This window comes from Protomyctophum parallelum (genome assembly GCF_964188405.1).
Source record: "Protomyctophum parallelum genome assembly, chromosome: 13".
Classification (NCBI taxonomy): Eukaryota; Metazoa; Chordata; class Actinopteri; order Myctophiformes; family Myctophidae; genus Protomyctophum; species Protomyctophum parallelum.
This window is the reverse complement of record NC_139708.1, coordinates 29,604,907-29,620,403: the sequence shown is the minus strand read 5'-3', so window position 1 is coordinate 29,620,403 and position 15,497 is coordinate 29,604,907. Positions and strand designations below refer to the sequence as shown.

Below are 15,497 nucleotides of genomic sequence, written 5' to 3'. Positions count from 1 at the left end.
ATAAAGGAAACGAAACATATACAGTGAGGGGAAAAAGGGGGGGGGATTCAGATTTTACGGGGGCCAGTTTCGAATTGCAGCCGTCCGTAGGTGCCCTTTGAGAGCGGTTTTGAAGGAGTCAAGGGATTCACACGTCTTAATGACTGTTGGTAGGGCGTTCCACATTTTGGTGGCATAGGATAGGTTACATATAACAGTATTTATTATGTAACCTACAAGTCCCAAAAGTGCAGTAGCCTGCAGTAAAGTGAACAGTGCAATATAATATTGTTCCTGACTGGACAGTTCAGAAACCCGCCTACCAGTGACATCATCATCGATGGGGAATCCAAGCCATAGAGTATTAAAAGGATAGAGACTGATCTGGCGTGAAGCTCCGCCCCCTCCGCTATTCATGTCAGTGGAAGTTGCTCAGTGGCGTTTTGAAGCACCCGGAAGGACCGTCTACTTCCGCATTTGGGCACCCAAATTTGGTGCCAAATTGAGGAAGTGCAACCGAGCACTCAATGTTAAAGGTATATTCAGTGATTTCACTCAAAAAACCTTAGGTTTCGTTTTTGGCTGTGGGACCCAGCCTTTCGTCCAATCAGGATAGAGTCAAAAACGAAACCTAAGGTTTTTTGACCCCCAGGGGTTAACTGGGGACAGGGAGGAACTCTTTATATGGCCAGCACACTCTATAGTAGGGAGGATTATCACAACAAAACAAAAAAATAAGTGATATTTGAATTAAGTGAAATCACTGAATATACCTTTAAAGCCCAGCTGCACGGGTTTCCTCGTCATGAATCCACGGGTCCGCCTGCAGTCCTTCCTCTTACCACTAGGGCCCAGTGCTTCAACGTTGGAGCGCCCTACTGGCCCCTTGATCCAAGCTAATTAGAAATTGCAGGTTTTCTATTAATGAAAGGCTAGCATGCTATAATGGAAGCCATTGTTCTCACGTTAATAAAACAATAAAAAATAAAGTGAGGGGCGCTAATATATTAAAGTCTATCTCATGTTGATTAGGTGATGTAATGGTGATGTAAAACAAACGGTGCAAATACAAACATTAAACGCCATTAACAATAAAGAGACAATATGACGTAAACGACACGTTATGACTACATTTTCAAATTTTTCCTTCATCGTCAATGGGTTTTACAAAACAAACATTGAACTAAAGACGAGCATTAAACCTGTGTATAGGAGGGGCCCCTCAAAATCTTATTGAAATCTAAACAAGAATAAAAATCACACCTGTATGAAGTGAGGGGCGCTCTTATCATCATGCATATCATGACGTAAAATAGACACTCTATTAAGTCTATTTGCTCAGACACTGACATAAAATTATACTAAAAAATAAACGATAAACGATTATTTCACTGGTAGGCAGGTTTCTGAACTGTCCACATAGCCCATATTATCATCAGCATTAGTGAGGAGAACCAAATAATATGATGGGTTGAAAATGGGTGAAGTTGTCCTACTATGGATGCACATGTGATTCTGCCTGCATGTGTTGATGGTGTCTGGGAGTCCATGTGATTCTGCCTGCATGTGTGATGGTGTCTGGGAGTCCATGTGATTCTGCCTGCTTGTGTGATGGTGTCTGGGAGTCCATGTGATTCTGCCTGCTTGTGTGATGGTGTCTGGGAATCCATGTGATTCTGCCTGCATGTGTGATGGTGTCTGGGAGTCCATGTGATTCTGCCTGCTTGTGTGATGGTGTCTGGGAGTCCATGTGATTCTGCCTGCTTGTGTGATGGTGTCTGGGAGTCCATGTGATTCTGCCTGCTTGTGTGATGGTGTCTGGGAGTCCATGTGATTCTGCCTGCATGTGTTGATGGTGTCTGGGAGTCCATGTGATTCTGCCTGCTTGTGTGATGGTGTCTGGGAGTCCATGTGATTCTGCCTGCTTGTGTGATGGTGTCTGGGAGTCCATGCATGTGATTCTGCCTGCATGTGTCATTGTGTCTGGGAGTCCTCATGTGATTCTGCCTGCATTTGTGATGGTGTCTGGGAGTCCTCATGTGATTCTGCCTGCATTTGTGATGGTGTCTGGGAGTCCTCATGTGATTCTGCCTGCATGTGTGATGGTGTCTGGGAGTCCTCATGTCACAGTTTTGAGTTCAGCAGTCTCAGGAACCAGGAATATAAACACTCCCATAGCCCTGGTGCACTGGTACCGTTTGCCTAATGGTTCTCAAACTGTGGGTCGAGACCCCAAGGGGGACTGGGCTTTTACCAAAGTTCTTCATCTTAATGGTTGAATTCATGTTTTGTTTTTTTGTTGCAGCCATGTCGGATATAGAAGAGGTGTCCGAGTCCGAGTACGAGTGAGTACCATGCTCTCTTGTTACCATGATTTCAGTGTTTTGTAAAAAGAAATGGCAATAAATTACACATTTTTCTTACACTTTCTTTTCATCCTCTGTGACTTTAGGGAGCAGACAGAGGGTAAGTTAAATGGAATTTATCGCTTACTCTCAAACTCACGTTGTCTTTCACGTGTACAAGCTCTCTACAGGTATTTCACCACTGCGTCTATGACCATGCATGCAGACAATGCTTGCTTTCAAAGCACTGTAGTCATATCTCCACCTGATTAACCTTTTTCATGCTGATTGTAGAAAAGGCAGTGGGCGTGACATTTCACACTTAAGTGCACATAACATCTGAACAGATTAACTTAACATCACATCACAATACTGATAAAAGCTGTATCATGGAACCAAGAAGGACTGATTCACTGGTCGCATGCATCAGGAAGTTAATAGGCAAGCTGGCCTGGTGGAGAGCAGATGCTTCCGAGGCATATAACTCACATCTGTTGGTGGAGACCTGTCCTGTATTCCGAGAAGCGCACTTTTTTTATTTTGTATTGTAATTTTTGTTATTAATTGTAATTGCCCAGTGTATAGCGAATAGCATGCATTAAACTAAACTAAATCTAAACTAAGCCTTGTAGACAAACTGGCTTAATCTGTCTCCTTTTTGCTCCATCTATCTTCACTGTCTCTCTTTGTATCAGAGCCAGAGGAAGACACAGAGATCCAAGAGGAGGAAGAGGCAGAGCAGGCTGAGGAAGATGGAGGAGGTAAGAAGGAGTTCCACATCATGTCGTCCTCCAAGACCTACCAGTGGACGCCTCTGGGTGTCCAGTAAATGATCTTACTTTGACATGATTACAGCCATTTTTGTAGTTTTCAGGAAGAAAAGGGTCAAAATGACGTCATGGTCGTTGGGAGGCACTTGAGCATCATGGTGTTAATTTCCAGTGATTAGAAGCACTGCCCTGTGACCAAAAGGTCCCACGTTTCGTTTGAGCCCCATAATGGGTGACATTGCCAACCATTTCACTTGTCCTTGAGTATTAAAGACATCGTTCAGCTCATGCTCATGCTACGTACGTAGCTCTGGGTAAAATTGTGAGCTAAATGTCTAAAATGTAAGTGTAGGGAAGTGTGAGCTCCCTGGGATTCACCAAAGGAATGCATTACTTAACACGACACTTCATATTCAGAATCTGAAACAGTTAGACTCAGGGGTTGCAAAACAGTGATTAATATGCTATGCTGCATTAACTCTCACCTCATGTCAATGTCTTATCTCTTCTGTCCTGCTTTCACAATGGCCAATATCTGTGCACGTCCCGCCTATAAGAGCTGCAAGAGTATGAAGGTAGGGTGAGAGCTCCGTTTGCAGTGCCAAATCCCAACGTTTGCAAACTTTGTATAATGTGTGTGTGTATATACTGTATATTATGTGGAATTTTATCCAACATGCTGCAAGTATTTCTTACAGCTTATCGCATTGCTCGCTATTGCTTCTGATTCCTTTAAAGGGGAAATTCACCCTGAAACAGGATCCAGGTACAGGATACTCTTATGATCTTAGGCAGTTCAGTTAATTTCACTGTATTCACGAGACCCAATAACAACCACGAGTTTTCTCGGGATGGACGTGGTACAGTATAACAGCATGTTGCAGTGCACGCCTCTGAACAACAATGCAGACATTAAATAAGGCCTCAGTGAGGCGCATGAGGCATGCGCTCAAGTGAGCCAGTATCTGCGAGTGAGTGCCTGTACCCAGCAGCTGATGGCCTCGCTCACCGTCATCAGCTGCTGGGCTCGACTATCGACTGTCTCGACAGCCCATCTGAGTTGCATACTGGTGGTGGGAATCAGCTATAATCTATTTTGAAATTGTATAGTTTAACGTTCAATGTGGCTAGCTTATGCTGCGTTCACACGGGCAGATGCAAAGGTAACACTTAAGAATTCTTTAGAGTTGGTTTTGCCAGTTGTAATGCTGCATTTGATTCATATGTACATTTGCGATTACACTCTATGTACATTGGCCATGTACATATGTAATTATGAATGTTATGAAGAGTTTCTCAAAATTACATTTCCCTTTACCTTACACCAGCTGCTGCATATTAGTCATATGGAGTGGCCCGTGATTGCTTGATGGGAAATTGTAGTTTTCTGAGCCTGCTGGCTTTATATCATTAACTTGTTCTCCTTTCATCCTTCCACCCTTCTCTCATCCTTCTTTCCCCTTAACTGTTTTTGTTTTGTTTGTTTCACTTTGTCTGCCTTCTTCTTTCTATTTTATGTTCCTCTAACCGCCATGCTGTATGTATATCCTTCATTGATCCACCTTGCTTCTTTGTTTTGTCTCATCTTCCTTAAAGGGTAAGACCACTTTTTTTGAGGTTTGGGTTGTGTAGTTACTTTGCCATGATGCAACTCCAAATGTGGACAATAAATTAAAAATAACTGCTCCAGTGATTAGAAATTGATCATTCAAAATATGCTCCTCATTGACTTACATTGTAGCTAAAACAACTCTCAAAGTCACTCTTTTAGTACGTAAACAAACACAAACAATTCAGACAATATAGACTCTATATTGTCGAAAAAATAAAACCACATGAGTTTTGGTGATGCTCTATATTATAGAGCATCACCAAAACTCATGTGGTTTTATTTTTTCATAAAAATATTATCTTCCTGTTGATTTGTCCATTTTATTGGGAAGAAAACCCGGACTGGATCCGTGGATTCGGATCCAGATCTTCAAATAGTAAAATCAACAGGAATCTAACATTTTTATGAAAAAATAAAACCACATGAGTTTTGGTGATGCTCTATATTGAATCAACTTTGTTTGTGTTTGTTTACGTACTAAAAGAGTGACTTTTGAGAGCTGTTTTAGCTACAATGTAAGTCAATGAGGAGCATATTTTGAATTATCAATTAGTAATCACTGGAGCAGTATTTTTTTATTTCTTGTCCACATTTGGAGTTGCATCATGGCAAAGTAACTACACAACCCAAACCTCAAAAAAAGTGGTCTTACCCTTTAACTTTTCCTAATTCATCCACAACCTTCATTTGTCTCCCGCCTGTCCATTTGTCGTTCTTGTGCCAGAGCCAGTCGACCAGGAGGAAGGTGAGACGTAGTGTGAGGATGAGAATTGTTCTATTTATCCCACTTTATATCTTTTTTCCATTTATCATGTTCTCCCCAAATGTAATTGTTATGCCACTTATTAATATAATACCTTAGAGCAATTATATAACTGATGAGAATATTGGTAATTCAGGATCATTTCCATGTAACCTAAGCTGTTCATTTTAGTTGACCAAAAATGAACCTCACAATAGGAACATGAACAAGTGAATACTTATTAAAGCTCTTTAAATGAGACATAATTTCAGCATTCTCATTCAGCAAGCATCAAATATGCATGCTATGCAGCGATCTGTTCAACATTTACTCACCAATTTCTGACTTTCCCTCCTTTTGCATTTAGTTGTGTGAATCCAAAACATTGTGGTATGTTCATCTCCTTCCCTTAACCCATTCTGACCTGAGATCAGATTAAAAAAATGTCTTCTACATCCTGACAGTTTTCATTTTGACCTGAGATCAGATTCTAAAAATGTCTTCTATGTCAGTCGCTCTTCGATTTTTCAAGAATAGCAGACCTACAAGCTCGTAGATCTGCTATTTTTAAATAGCTGAAGCACGACATGATGCTAACACCAAAATGGGTTCCTGTTCCTCCCATTCTTTACCATCCACTAAGGTAATCCCACCATTCCTGTATCCTCCCTCTCTCTCTCTCTCTCTCTCTCTCTCTCTCTCTCCCTCTCTCTCCATCCATCAATTTGTTCTTTGGGTGGCCATTCAGATCAAGATGCCCAGGAGGAAGGTGAGCGATTGTGTTTTACTCACATTATAGGCTACAGCGCACTCTACTACTTTTGTTTATATTTCGTCCCAAAAGCCTTTCAAAAATTGCATTTATCTTGTGGTGGAGCAAAGGGTGATGAGATAGTGGCATTCCCTGACTGTGTCAGACTCAATGTACCAGTAGATACTATAATAATTCACTTAGAGATTCAGGGGCATTAAATCCTAGACTGATTTTTTTAGTTTTTTTTGGTTCAGGATAAAATAATACAGAAGGCTAAACACGTATCAGTTTGCATAAGGCTGCCCTTACAGTTCTCCTCAATGTAAGCAACACGGCTGCAGCTAATTAACACAATAATGCTCTTGTACAATAACGGCCGTGTACAATAACGGTCGTGTCCCAACTAAGATATCTTGAAATCTGCTGGCTAGGCTGCCATGGCATTTGTACTGATTTTGGTGATCCCATGGCCTTTCCTCTAGCTCCTCCCTCAGGCCCAAATGCCAAAAGACGCTGACCGTGTACAATCCTGGCCTTTTCTTTAGTAGCCTCCTTCAGTGATAATGCAACACACTTACTTGCATGTATTATCACTAGTAATACGACCTGTATTTCATCTTCAAAGTTGTGTTTACTTTGTCGTATGTTAATCTCATATAGTAGCCTATCCTGTTAACTTTGCCAGTTTGAAACTCTTTTCTATAATGTGCATGATATGGTTTATATTTACTCATTGGTCTCTGAACAGGATCAACTAGGATGGATTAAACTCCCAGCTGGTTTTCACATAGCTAAGGGGGAAATACATTTTGAGTCATTTATTAATATATTTTCTCCCTCCCTTGCTCTCCCATCTTGACTCTTTCTATTTTCTCTCTCATTTCTTCTTTCTCACTTCTTTCTCTTATTGCTCTCTCCCCTTCTCTCTATCCACCCCCCCCCCCCCTCTCTCTCTCTCTCTCTCTCTCTCTCTCTCTCTCTCACACACTCTCACACACACACACACACACAGAAGAGGAACGCCCTAAGCCCAAGTACGTCCATGTGTGCTCTTTGCTTTCATGTTTGGCTGTGTGGTTGTCTCCACCATGACGTTTCACATGAATAATGATATTGCATAATGAAGTCGGAGAAATCTGAATTCTTGATGCAACCTGAAGAGACAACGGTTAGCAACACAAGTGGCTGGCTTTGTTTAAAAAAAAAACACAATGCCCTGGTACTCAATGGGGCAGCGGTGGCCGAACGGTTTGCGGAGCGGTCTTGATATCGGAAGGTCGCTAGTTCGTATCCCCGGACCGGCACGTTAAAATTACCACCGCTGAAGTGCCCTTGAGCAAGGCATTGAACCCCTACCATGAAATGTTCTATGAGCAGGGCCTGGCTGTATACAAGTTCTTGAGCTTAGTCCAGTTACCCTGGGTAAATATAGTAACTTTGCTTTGCTTTGCCAGTTTTGAAGATGTGAAATAATTTCCTTAAAGGTTTTCTGTCTTCTTTCTCGTGTAGAGGAATCGGTTTGTTGCTGATTCCTACAAAACTACAACGCGCTACGAAGGCACTATTGTCCAGACTATTTTACCATTTCTTGACTATACCTACTTTGTCTGCCCTAGTCCTTCATACGTAGTTCCAGCAACAAACTCCCTCCAAAGTTAAAAATGTTTGCAGTTTTACTACATAAAAATGCTTTAACTTACTCCATTTCAACTAAAATGTTCATCTACTTTAGGACTGGATTTAAGCATGTACCTTTTTGATGTCTTATACTTTCTGAGCTTTTGATGAGGACATTCTAGTTTTTCTAGTTTTCTTTTGGTGCTTGATGAAATTTCAACTGGAAAATAATGAATCATTATTCTGCAGAATAATGATTCAGATAAATAGCCTTTTCTTCATGAGTGAATTAAACACTACATGTAGTGGTTTCTTCATGAGTGAGTTTTCCGTTTCTTTCATCCTTTCCATAGACCCTTGATACCTTCTCTAAAGATACCCGAGGGGGACAGAGTTGATTTTGATGTGAGTTACCAGAAGAGATCCGTTGGTCTTCCTCCTATCTTCTAGGACCGGTTGCAGCATGTACAGTAGTCCTGTCCCTCTCTTCTGTACTTCTGTGCTGTATCACCCTCTCTATCCTCTGCTCTACCTACAGTATCTGCCCTACTGGTCTCTCATAATCAATTCACTGTACTACACGCAAGTGTTATTTTGACAGCACATTTTTTATTTAGTTTTAGTCATAGACGTTTGAATAAAATGAATAATAATAATACATTTTGTTTTAGTTAGATTTTAGTTTAGTTTGTTTTAGATTTGGTCTAGTTTTAGTCGATTGTAGTAAATGTACAGTTTTTGGCAGGCCTTGATGGCGTCATAATGCCTGATTTTACACTTGGTTGCATGCTGAAAATAGCAGATCTACAAGCTCAGAACGCATCGCAGCGTGTTGTAACACCTGACATCAACACCTGAGCTCAACCGAACATAAAACAAAAAAACTCATTTGTATTTGTTGACAAAATTGACAATATATTTAGTCTTAATTTTAAGTCATCATACCTAATTTTGATTCAGTTTTCGTCAGTGAAAATAGGTAGTCAACGGACATTTTTCATCATAGTTTTAGTCGACGAAATGAACACTGCCACACTTCATTCTTTAAAGATGAAGTGCTGTGATTTGTTTGACTTTTTCTGTTTTGTATGTGTCTATGGAGTTGACATTACTCTAATAGACCCCCAGGTGTGGTTATAATATGCAAATATGTCTTCCCTGTGTATTTTTGGTTTCTTCCTGAAAGCTGAAAGCCTTTGAGTCAAAAGGCCCAATCGTAATACCACCACTTTCGTGACATAATAAAATCTCCCCCATTGTCATACAACAGCTGTGGGCGAGGCTTACGTTCAGGTGGGTGGTGCTAAGGTGAAAACCGGGTATAGGCCTACTTAATGAACTGGTGGGTTCAGTTTCTGTACACTTCTTTGAAAAACATCTTCATCGTATAGTCATAGTACCTGATGACCATGTTCTAGGGTGGGAAAAACATCAAAGGCACTCGATCTTTAATTTATCTTTAAGTCCTCCCTCCGCCTGCCTTTCAGGACATCCACAGGAAGCGCATGGAGAAGGACCTTTTGGAGCTCCAGACACTGATCGATGTTCACTTTGAGCAGAGGAAGAAGGAAGAGGAGGAGCTTATCGGCCTGAAGGATCGCATCGTGAGTCCCTTTCCTTGTTTGATCATTCTTTTTTGAGCCGAATGCGAACGAAATAAAAGCCTGGGTACCGACTATTTGTCACACACGTTACCGCAGTGAAATCTCTTCTCCGCATTTGACCCATCTCTTGGAGCGGTGAGCCGCAGCCAAGGATCAGTGAGCTGTAGCCATGCCGCGCTCGGGAATCATTTGATTAGTTGATTTGATCATTAATGATCACATCATATGATCATTATGCTATCATATAATAATAATCATATTTATGCTACCATTATATGCCATCTTATAACTTATAATGCAGAAATGCTCTTATACGCTTGATAAAAAAAAGAATGTTGCTCAAAATAGGGACACCTGGTTGAAAGTGGTTGCAAGTAGTTATTGCACAACTTTAGAATACTACTACTACTACTAGCCTAATAATAACAACAATACCAATAGCTATGATTAAATATTGATGTCCTATGGTCCTGTTATCTTTCCTTCCTTTATTGAATCCATTGTTGTTTTCTCCATCAGGAGTATCGTCGTTCAGAGAGAGCTGAGATCCAGAGGGTCAGAGCAGAGAAGGAGAAGGACAGACAGAACAGGATTGCGGTAATGTGCACGCACGCACGCACACACACACACACACACACACACACACACACGCACACGCACACGCACGCACACACACACACACACACACATAGCTACCTACAGTACGTACAGTACCTGCTCAAAGCATCGGCAGCAAAACTACCTGTCTACTGCACTCAAACAGAGGCAGGTATTTAAACATATATTTTAACATATATTTTAAGACTGCACACACACAAACATAATGCACTCATAAATGGACATACATATATGTTATATTCTGTCCTATTTTTCTTGACAGATTACACACAATGTTGTTATTGCTAATTACCTATTTCTTATTGTTACTTATTATAAATATTACTTATAAATATTCGTCATGTACTCATATTATAAGTAGCAAAGAAAATGTTGAATTGGAGTTGTGCCTGTTATAATAATTATTATAATGCATTTATAAAGCACTTTACATTCTCACGAATCTCAGGGTTGCTACAGGGTTAAAAGAAAAGCAGGGCAAAAAATAAGAATAAAAAAATAAAAACAGCATATCACAATCAATTTCATGGAAGCCAGCTCAGCTAAACTAAATTGGGTCAAGGTAAAACTAGGTAAGAGTAAAACAATAAGAGAATGCTTTGGTAAAAAGGTAGATTTTTAGTCCATTGTGCCTGTTCATTCCTGTCCCCTCCCATCCCTCAGGAGGTTGAATTGAGGTTGTGCCTGTTCATTCCTGTCTCCTCCCATCCCTCAGGAGGTTGAATTGAGGTTGTGCCTGTTCATTCCTGTCCCCTCCCATCCCTCAGGAGGTTTAATTGAGGTTGTGCCTGTTCATTCCTGTCTCCTCCCATCCCTCAGGAGGTTGAATTGAGGTTGTGCCTGTTCATTCCTGTCTCCTCCCATCCCTCAGGAGGTTGAATTGAGGTTGTGCCTGTTCATTCCTGTCTCCTCCCATCCCTCAGGAGGTTGAATTGAGGTTGTGCCTGTTCATTCCTGTCTCCTCCCATCCCTCAGGAGGTTTAATTGAGGTTGTGCCTGTTCATTCCTGTCTCCTCCCATCCTTCAGGAGGTTGAATTGAGGTTGTGCCTGTTCATTCCTGTCTCCTCCCATCCCTCAGGAGGAGCGTCAGAGGAAGGAGGACGAGGAGGCCAAGAAGAAGGCTGGCGATGACGCCAAGAAGAAGAAGGTTCTGAACATGGGAGCCAACTTCGGAGGCTTTTTGTCCAAGGTCAGTTCACAGCTGCTGTCGCTGTGCGGTTTACACAGTGAGGATGTTTTCAAGATGATGATGATGAAGATACTGGTGGTGAATGGCATTTTAACAGTGTAGTGTCTGTTTTTTGCGGAATTGTGTGAAATTAATTGCATGCCTTCTTCAGTGACCAACATCATGTTAAGCACTTTTGAAACATATTTCACTATTTTTCAAAACATTTCCTCTGTGTGTGTGTGTGCGTGCGTGCGCGTGCGCGTGTGCGTGTGCGTGTGCGTGTGCGTGTGCGTGTGTGTGTGTGTGTGTGTGTGTGTGTGCGTGCGTGCGTGTGCGTGCGTGCGTGCATGCGTATGCGTATGCGTATGTGTGGTCTCTTACCAGGCTGAATCCAAGAGAGGAAAGCGTATGACGGGCAGAGAGACTAAAATGAAGACGCTGGCTGACAGACGGCAGCCACTGGCCATCGACACTTTGAGGGAGGACGGACTTAGGTCAGTCTCAACCAATCACATCACAGGCAGTTAACCAAATATGATACCAAAGCAGCATTATGGACTAGTCAGCTCCAGTTCACAGCACACTGTATTCTGGAGTTCAACATTTGGTGAAAATAGCTGAAGAGATTGGCTCAGTGTGTTAAATTGAGACTTTTTTTCTTTTGTATACTACTTAAATAGTTTTGAGGAAAATGTGATTGGTGAAGAGATTTGGTCTAGATAGAAAAAAGGACTCTGGTCAACAAAATATATGGGGTTTAAATAATTGTATCCAAAATCAAAAAATGTAAACCCTGTACAGAGTTAAAGCAACACTATAATCTGTACGTTTCTCCTATAGGCAACGCGCCCAAGAGTTGTGGAACTGTATTTATCAGCTGGAATCAGACAAGTTTGACTTAATAGAACACATGAAACACCAGAAATATGAGGTACTGGACTCTGCAATCAAATAATGTATGAAAAAGTTATTCATCTAACTTAAAGGTTTCTCCTCATGTTCTTTTCGACAGATCACTGTGTTGCTCAACAGAATATCACACGCTCAAAAATTGTGAGTAGCCATATGGCAGATGTACACATTGTATGCTACCTCAACATATTTACTTTTTCTTTGTCATGAGGCAATTTGTGTTTTTATATACCTACGGTGATAATAACCGTCTTGATCCGGGCTGTTTCCTCCACCTGTCTCTGTCTCTTCCTTTCTCCCACAGCAAAAAGATCCATGGAAAAGGAAAGGTGGGCGGACGCTGGAAGTAATTACGAAGGAGGAGGAGACAAAAGTAGAGATATACACAAGGAACAAGAAGAATACAGATGCTTGTTATGTCCACAGCTGTCCATATGCATGGTCACTGCATGGTGCAGAATGCTAAATTATAAGGGTGTATATTATTGATTAATAAAACTCAATCTCAGAGAGGACTTTGAGTTAGATTTTATGCGTGTGTGTACAGTACACCAGAGGTTCTCAAACTATGGGTGAAGTTGACGTGCACATTGACAACTGAGGGGGAAAACAAGAATTGATTACATCAATTAATTACCAGCTGCTGCCTTATATCTATATATATCTATATCTGACAGATCCGTCTTGATCACATGATTATATAAAGATCTACCGATTTATGTGGTATTTTACGTGTGTTGATAACAGGAAAAAACAGAAACATCTGCCCTCTGAACACTGGCCAAACCCTGTACAGCGAGTGGTGGTACTAGTGGTACATAAGAAATGCGTTAATTCGTAATTTCATCCCTGAGATTAAATCCAACTGGTGTCCTCATAGAAGACCATATTGTCCACAGTCACAAGGGGACACTCTGTACCAAGACGATCTGACGACGAGTATAATAAACTTAATGAGTGTGTGTTCTGGTCCTGCTGATTGAGCTGAGAGGGAGGACATCCATCCATGGGGAGACGGGTGAGAAGGAGGCAGCAGCAGTCAGTTTGACAATACTATTCTCATACCGTTTTCCTCCTGTCTTAACCTCACGTCCAACTCGGTGGAAAGCCTTGTCTGTGTTCCAACCTCGCTGTGTGAAATGGTCTGGAGCGGATGGTAACTTTCGTCATGTTGTAGTCACTGATTTATAGTTATTTGGCAGGAAACCACAAGGCGGAATCAGTACGCATGGGTACTTATTATTCCGCCTTGTGGTTTCCTGCCTGATGATTACAAATCAGTGACTGTCTACAAAAAAATTACCATCCGCTCCAGACCAGTTCACACGGCGATTTTGGAACACAAACCAGGCTTTCCTCCGAGGTGGAAAGCCTGGTGACGCGAGGTTAAAAAGTACCCATTCATAATTTCATAGTACTGATTCCGCCTTGTGGTTTCCTGCCAGATGACTACAAATCATTGACTACAACATGACGAAAATTACCATCCGCTCCCGACCGGATCATAAACCTTTTTTTTTAATGATTATTGCTTTTTTCAGTTTTAGCACAAAGGAATACTTGAGAATGTAAATAAAATAATGCCTGTTTGATTTCTTATCCGCACAAAAGCAAAGGCAAGATAGCTGCTTCTGTGACCTTGTGACAGATGACCTTGACACGATGACTGTGGCGGGCTAAGTGAGCGCCACAGACTTACCATACATACTGTATATACACACTGGCCGAGCAAGGTATCACATCTGTAGTGATTTAAGACCATTCAGTTAGTTTCAATGTAAATATACTAAGGGAATTTGAGCTTACTTTGGCTGTTAACCGAGAGGATGGTGGTTCGAGAGTCGAGACCACTTAGGGACAGGTACAGTAGCCTATACTGCACCAGTGAAATGTTCAGGTTTCATGTCTGTAAATAACTCAGAAATTACAAAACATTTTAAAGTAAAAAAGTTCCAGCATATGTGCCCACAGTAAGCTGAATTATAAAAAGTGTGAATGGAGTTTATAGGTGAAAGTGCTTTTTTGACGTGCCAAAATCTGCCATTGAGCCCCATGTTAAAAGTCTCAAATTTGAAAGCACTATATTTCTAAAACTATGACACCTTTCAAAGATTCCTTTTCAGGCAAACATGTCCACCGTAAGATGAACCTAAGTAGGGTAGAATGGGGTTGGTAGGTTTAAGTATGTACTGTAGGACTAGTAGCATGCCAAAGTTTGTGCTATTGCCATAGAGAATGCATTGGGCGTTTAAGTTAAATAACTCAGAAACTACAAAACATTTCAAAGTAAAACGTTCCAGCATGTGTCTCCACAGTAAGCTGAATAATAAAAAGTGTGAATGGAGTTTCTAGGTGAAAGTGATTTTTTGACGCCAAAATCTGCCATTGAGCCCCAAAAAAGTTAAAAGTCTCAAATTTGAAAGCACTATATTTCTAAAACTATGAAACATTTCAAAGATTCCTTTTCAGGCAAACATGTCCACCGTAAGATGAACCTAAGTAGGCTAGAATGGGGTTGCTAGGTGTAAGAATGTAGGCTTCTATGTTGTTAGCAAAACATCATCATGGGTGTTGCGGAGGATGAGAAACATTAGTTTCTCATCCTCTGCAACACCCATTCTCATACACCGCTATAATTTTAAGTATGTTGCGGTAGAGAACGTCATCATTTTGGACCATGGGCTATAGCCCATATCGTACGGCATACTATAGTACGCCGTTTTTCATCATTTTTGAGGATTTGAAAAAATGAAAAAAACGATGGGTTATAGCCCATTGTTTTTTGAATTTTTGCATTTTTTTGTTGTCCTCGTTTTTCATCATTTTGGACCATGGGCGATAGCCCATATCGTACGGCATACTATAGCATGTTGTTTTTCATCATTTTTGAGGATTTGAAAAAAACGATGGGTTATAGCCCATCGTTTTTTGAATTTTATTTATCCTCGTTTTTCATCATTTTGTAAAGGACTAGTAGCATGCCAAAGTTTGTGCTATTGCCATAGAGAATGCATTGGGCATTTAAGTTAAATAACTCAGAAACTATAAAACATTTCAAAGTAAAAAAAGTTCCAGCATGTGTCTCCACAGTAAGCTGAATAATAAAAAGTGTGAATGGAGTTTCTAGGTGAAAGTGATTTTTGACGTGCCAATGTCTGCCATTGAGCCCCATTGTAAATTTGAAAGCACTATATTTCTAAAACTATGAAACATTTCAAATATTCCTTTTCAGGCAAACATGTCCACCGTAAGATGAACCTAAGTAGGCTAGAATGGTTGCTAGGTGTAAGAATGTAGGCTTCTATGTTGTTAGCAAAACATCATCATGGGTGTTGCATGCGGAGGATGAGAAACTAATTCTCATCCTCCGCA

General features: G+C 40.9%; 1 protein-coding gene across 4 annotated transcripts; it reads left to right on the top strand.

Annotated features, from left to right (window-relative positions):
* Window positions 1-2,437: 2,437 nt before the first annotated feature.
* tnnt1 (troponin T type 1 (skeletal, slow)) lies at window positions 2,438-13,099 on the top strand. 4 transcript variants are annotated; one of them, XM_083779880.1, is made up of 14 exons: window positions 2,438-2,445; window positions 3,020-3,085; window positions 3,652-3,669; window positions 5,431-5,451; window positions 6,197-6,217; window positions 7,215-7,236; window positions 8,173-8,224; window positions 9,307-9,423; window positions 9,943-10,020; window positions 11,121-11,231; window positions 11,598-11,707; window positions 12,054-12,144; window positions 12,226-12,266; window positions 12,430-13,099. In XM_083779880.1, exons 8-14 carry the CDS (start codon window positions 9,325-9,327, stop codon window positions 12,473-12,475), a joined length of 576 nt encoding a protein of 191 aa, XP_083636006.1. In that variant the 5' UTR covers window positions 2,438-2,445; window positions 3,020-3,085; window positions 3,652-3,669; window positions 5,431-5,451; window positions 6,197-6,217; window positions 7,215-7,236; window positions 8,173-8,224; window positions 9,307-9,324; the 3' UTR covers window positions 12,476-13,099. The 4 variants fall into 4 exon arrangements, with proteins under 4 accessions (XP_083636006.1, XP_083636007.1, XP_083636008.1 ...); XM_083779881.1 differs by lacking the exons at window positions 2,438-2,445; window positions 3,652-3,669; XM_083779882.1 differs by lacking the exons at window positions 2,438-2,445; window positions 3,652-3,669; window positions 5,431-5,451 and having other exon boundaries at window positions 3,025-3,085.
* Window positions 13,100-15,497: the final 2,398 nt, after the last annotated feature.

What these genes read in the sequence shown, in the direction of transcription:
- tnnt1 (XM_083779880.1), top strand. Translation starts at nt 9,325, where the DNA reads ATGGAGAAGGACCTTTTGGAGCTCCAGACACTGATCGATGTTCACTTT. An exon ending in ACAGACAGAACAGGATTGCG is followed by an intron (nt 10,021 to 11,120) that starts GTAATGTGCACG and finishes CCCATCCCTCAG; the next exon opens with GAGGAGCGTCAGAGGAAGGA. An exon ending in TGAAACACCAGAAATATGAG is followed by an intron (nt 12,145 to 12,225) that starts GTACTGGACTCT and finishes TCTTTTCGACAG; the next exon opens with ATCACTGTGTTGCTCAACAG.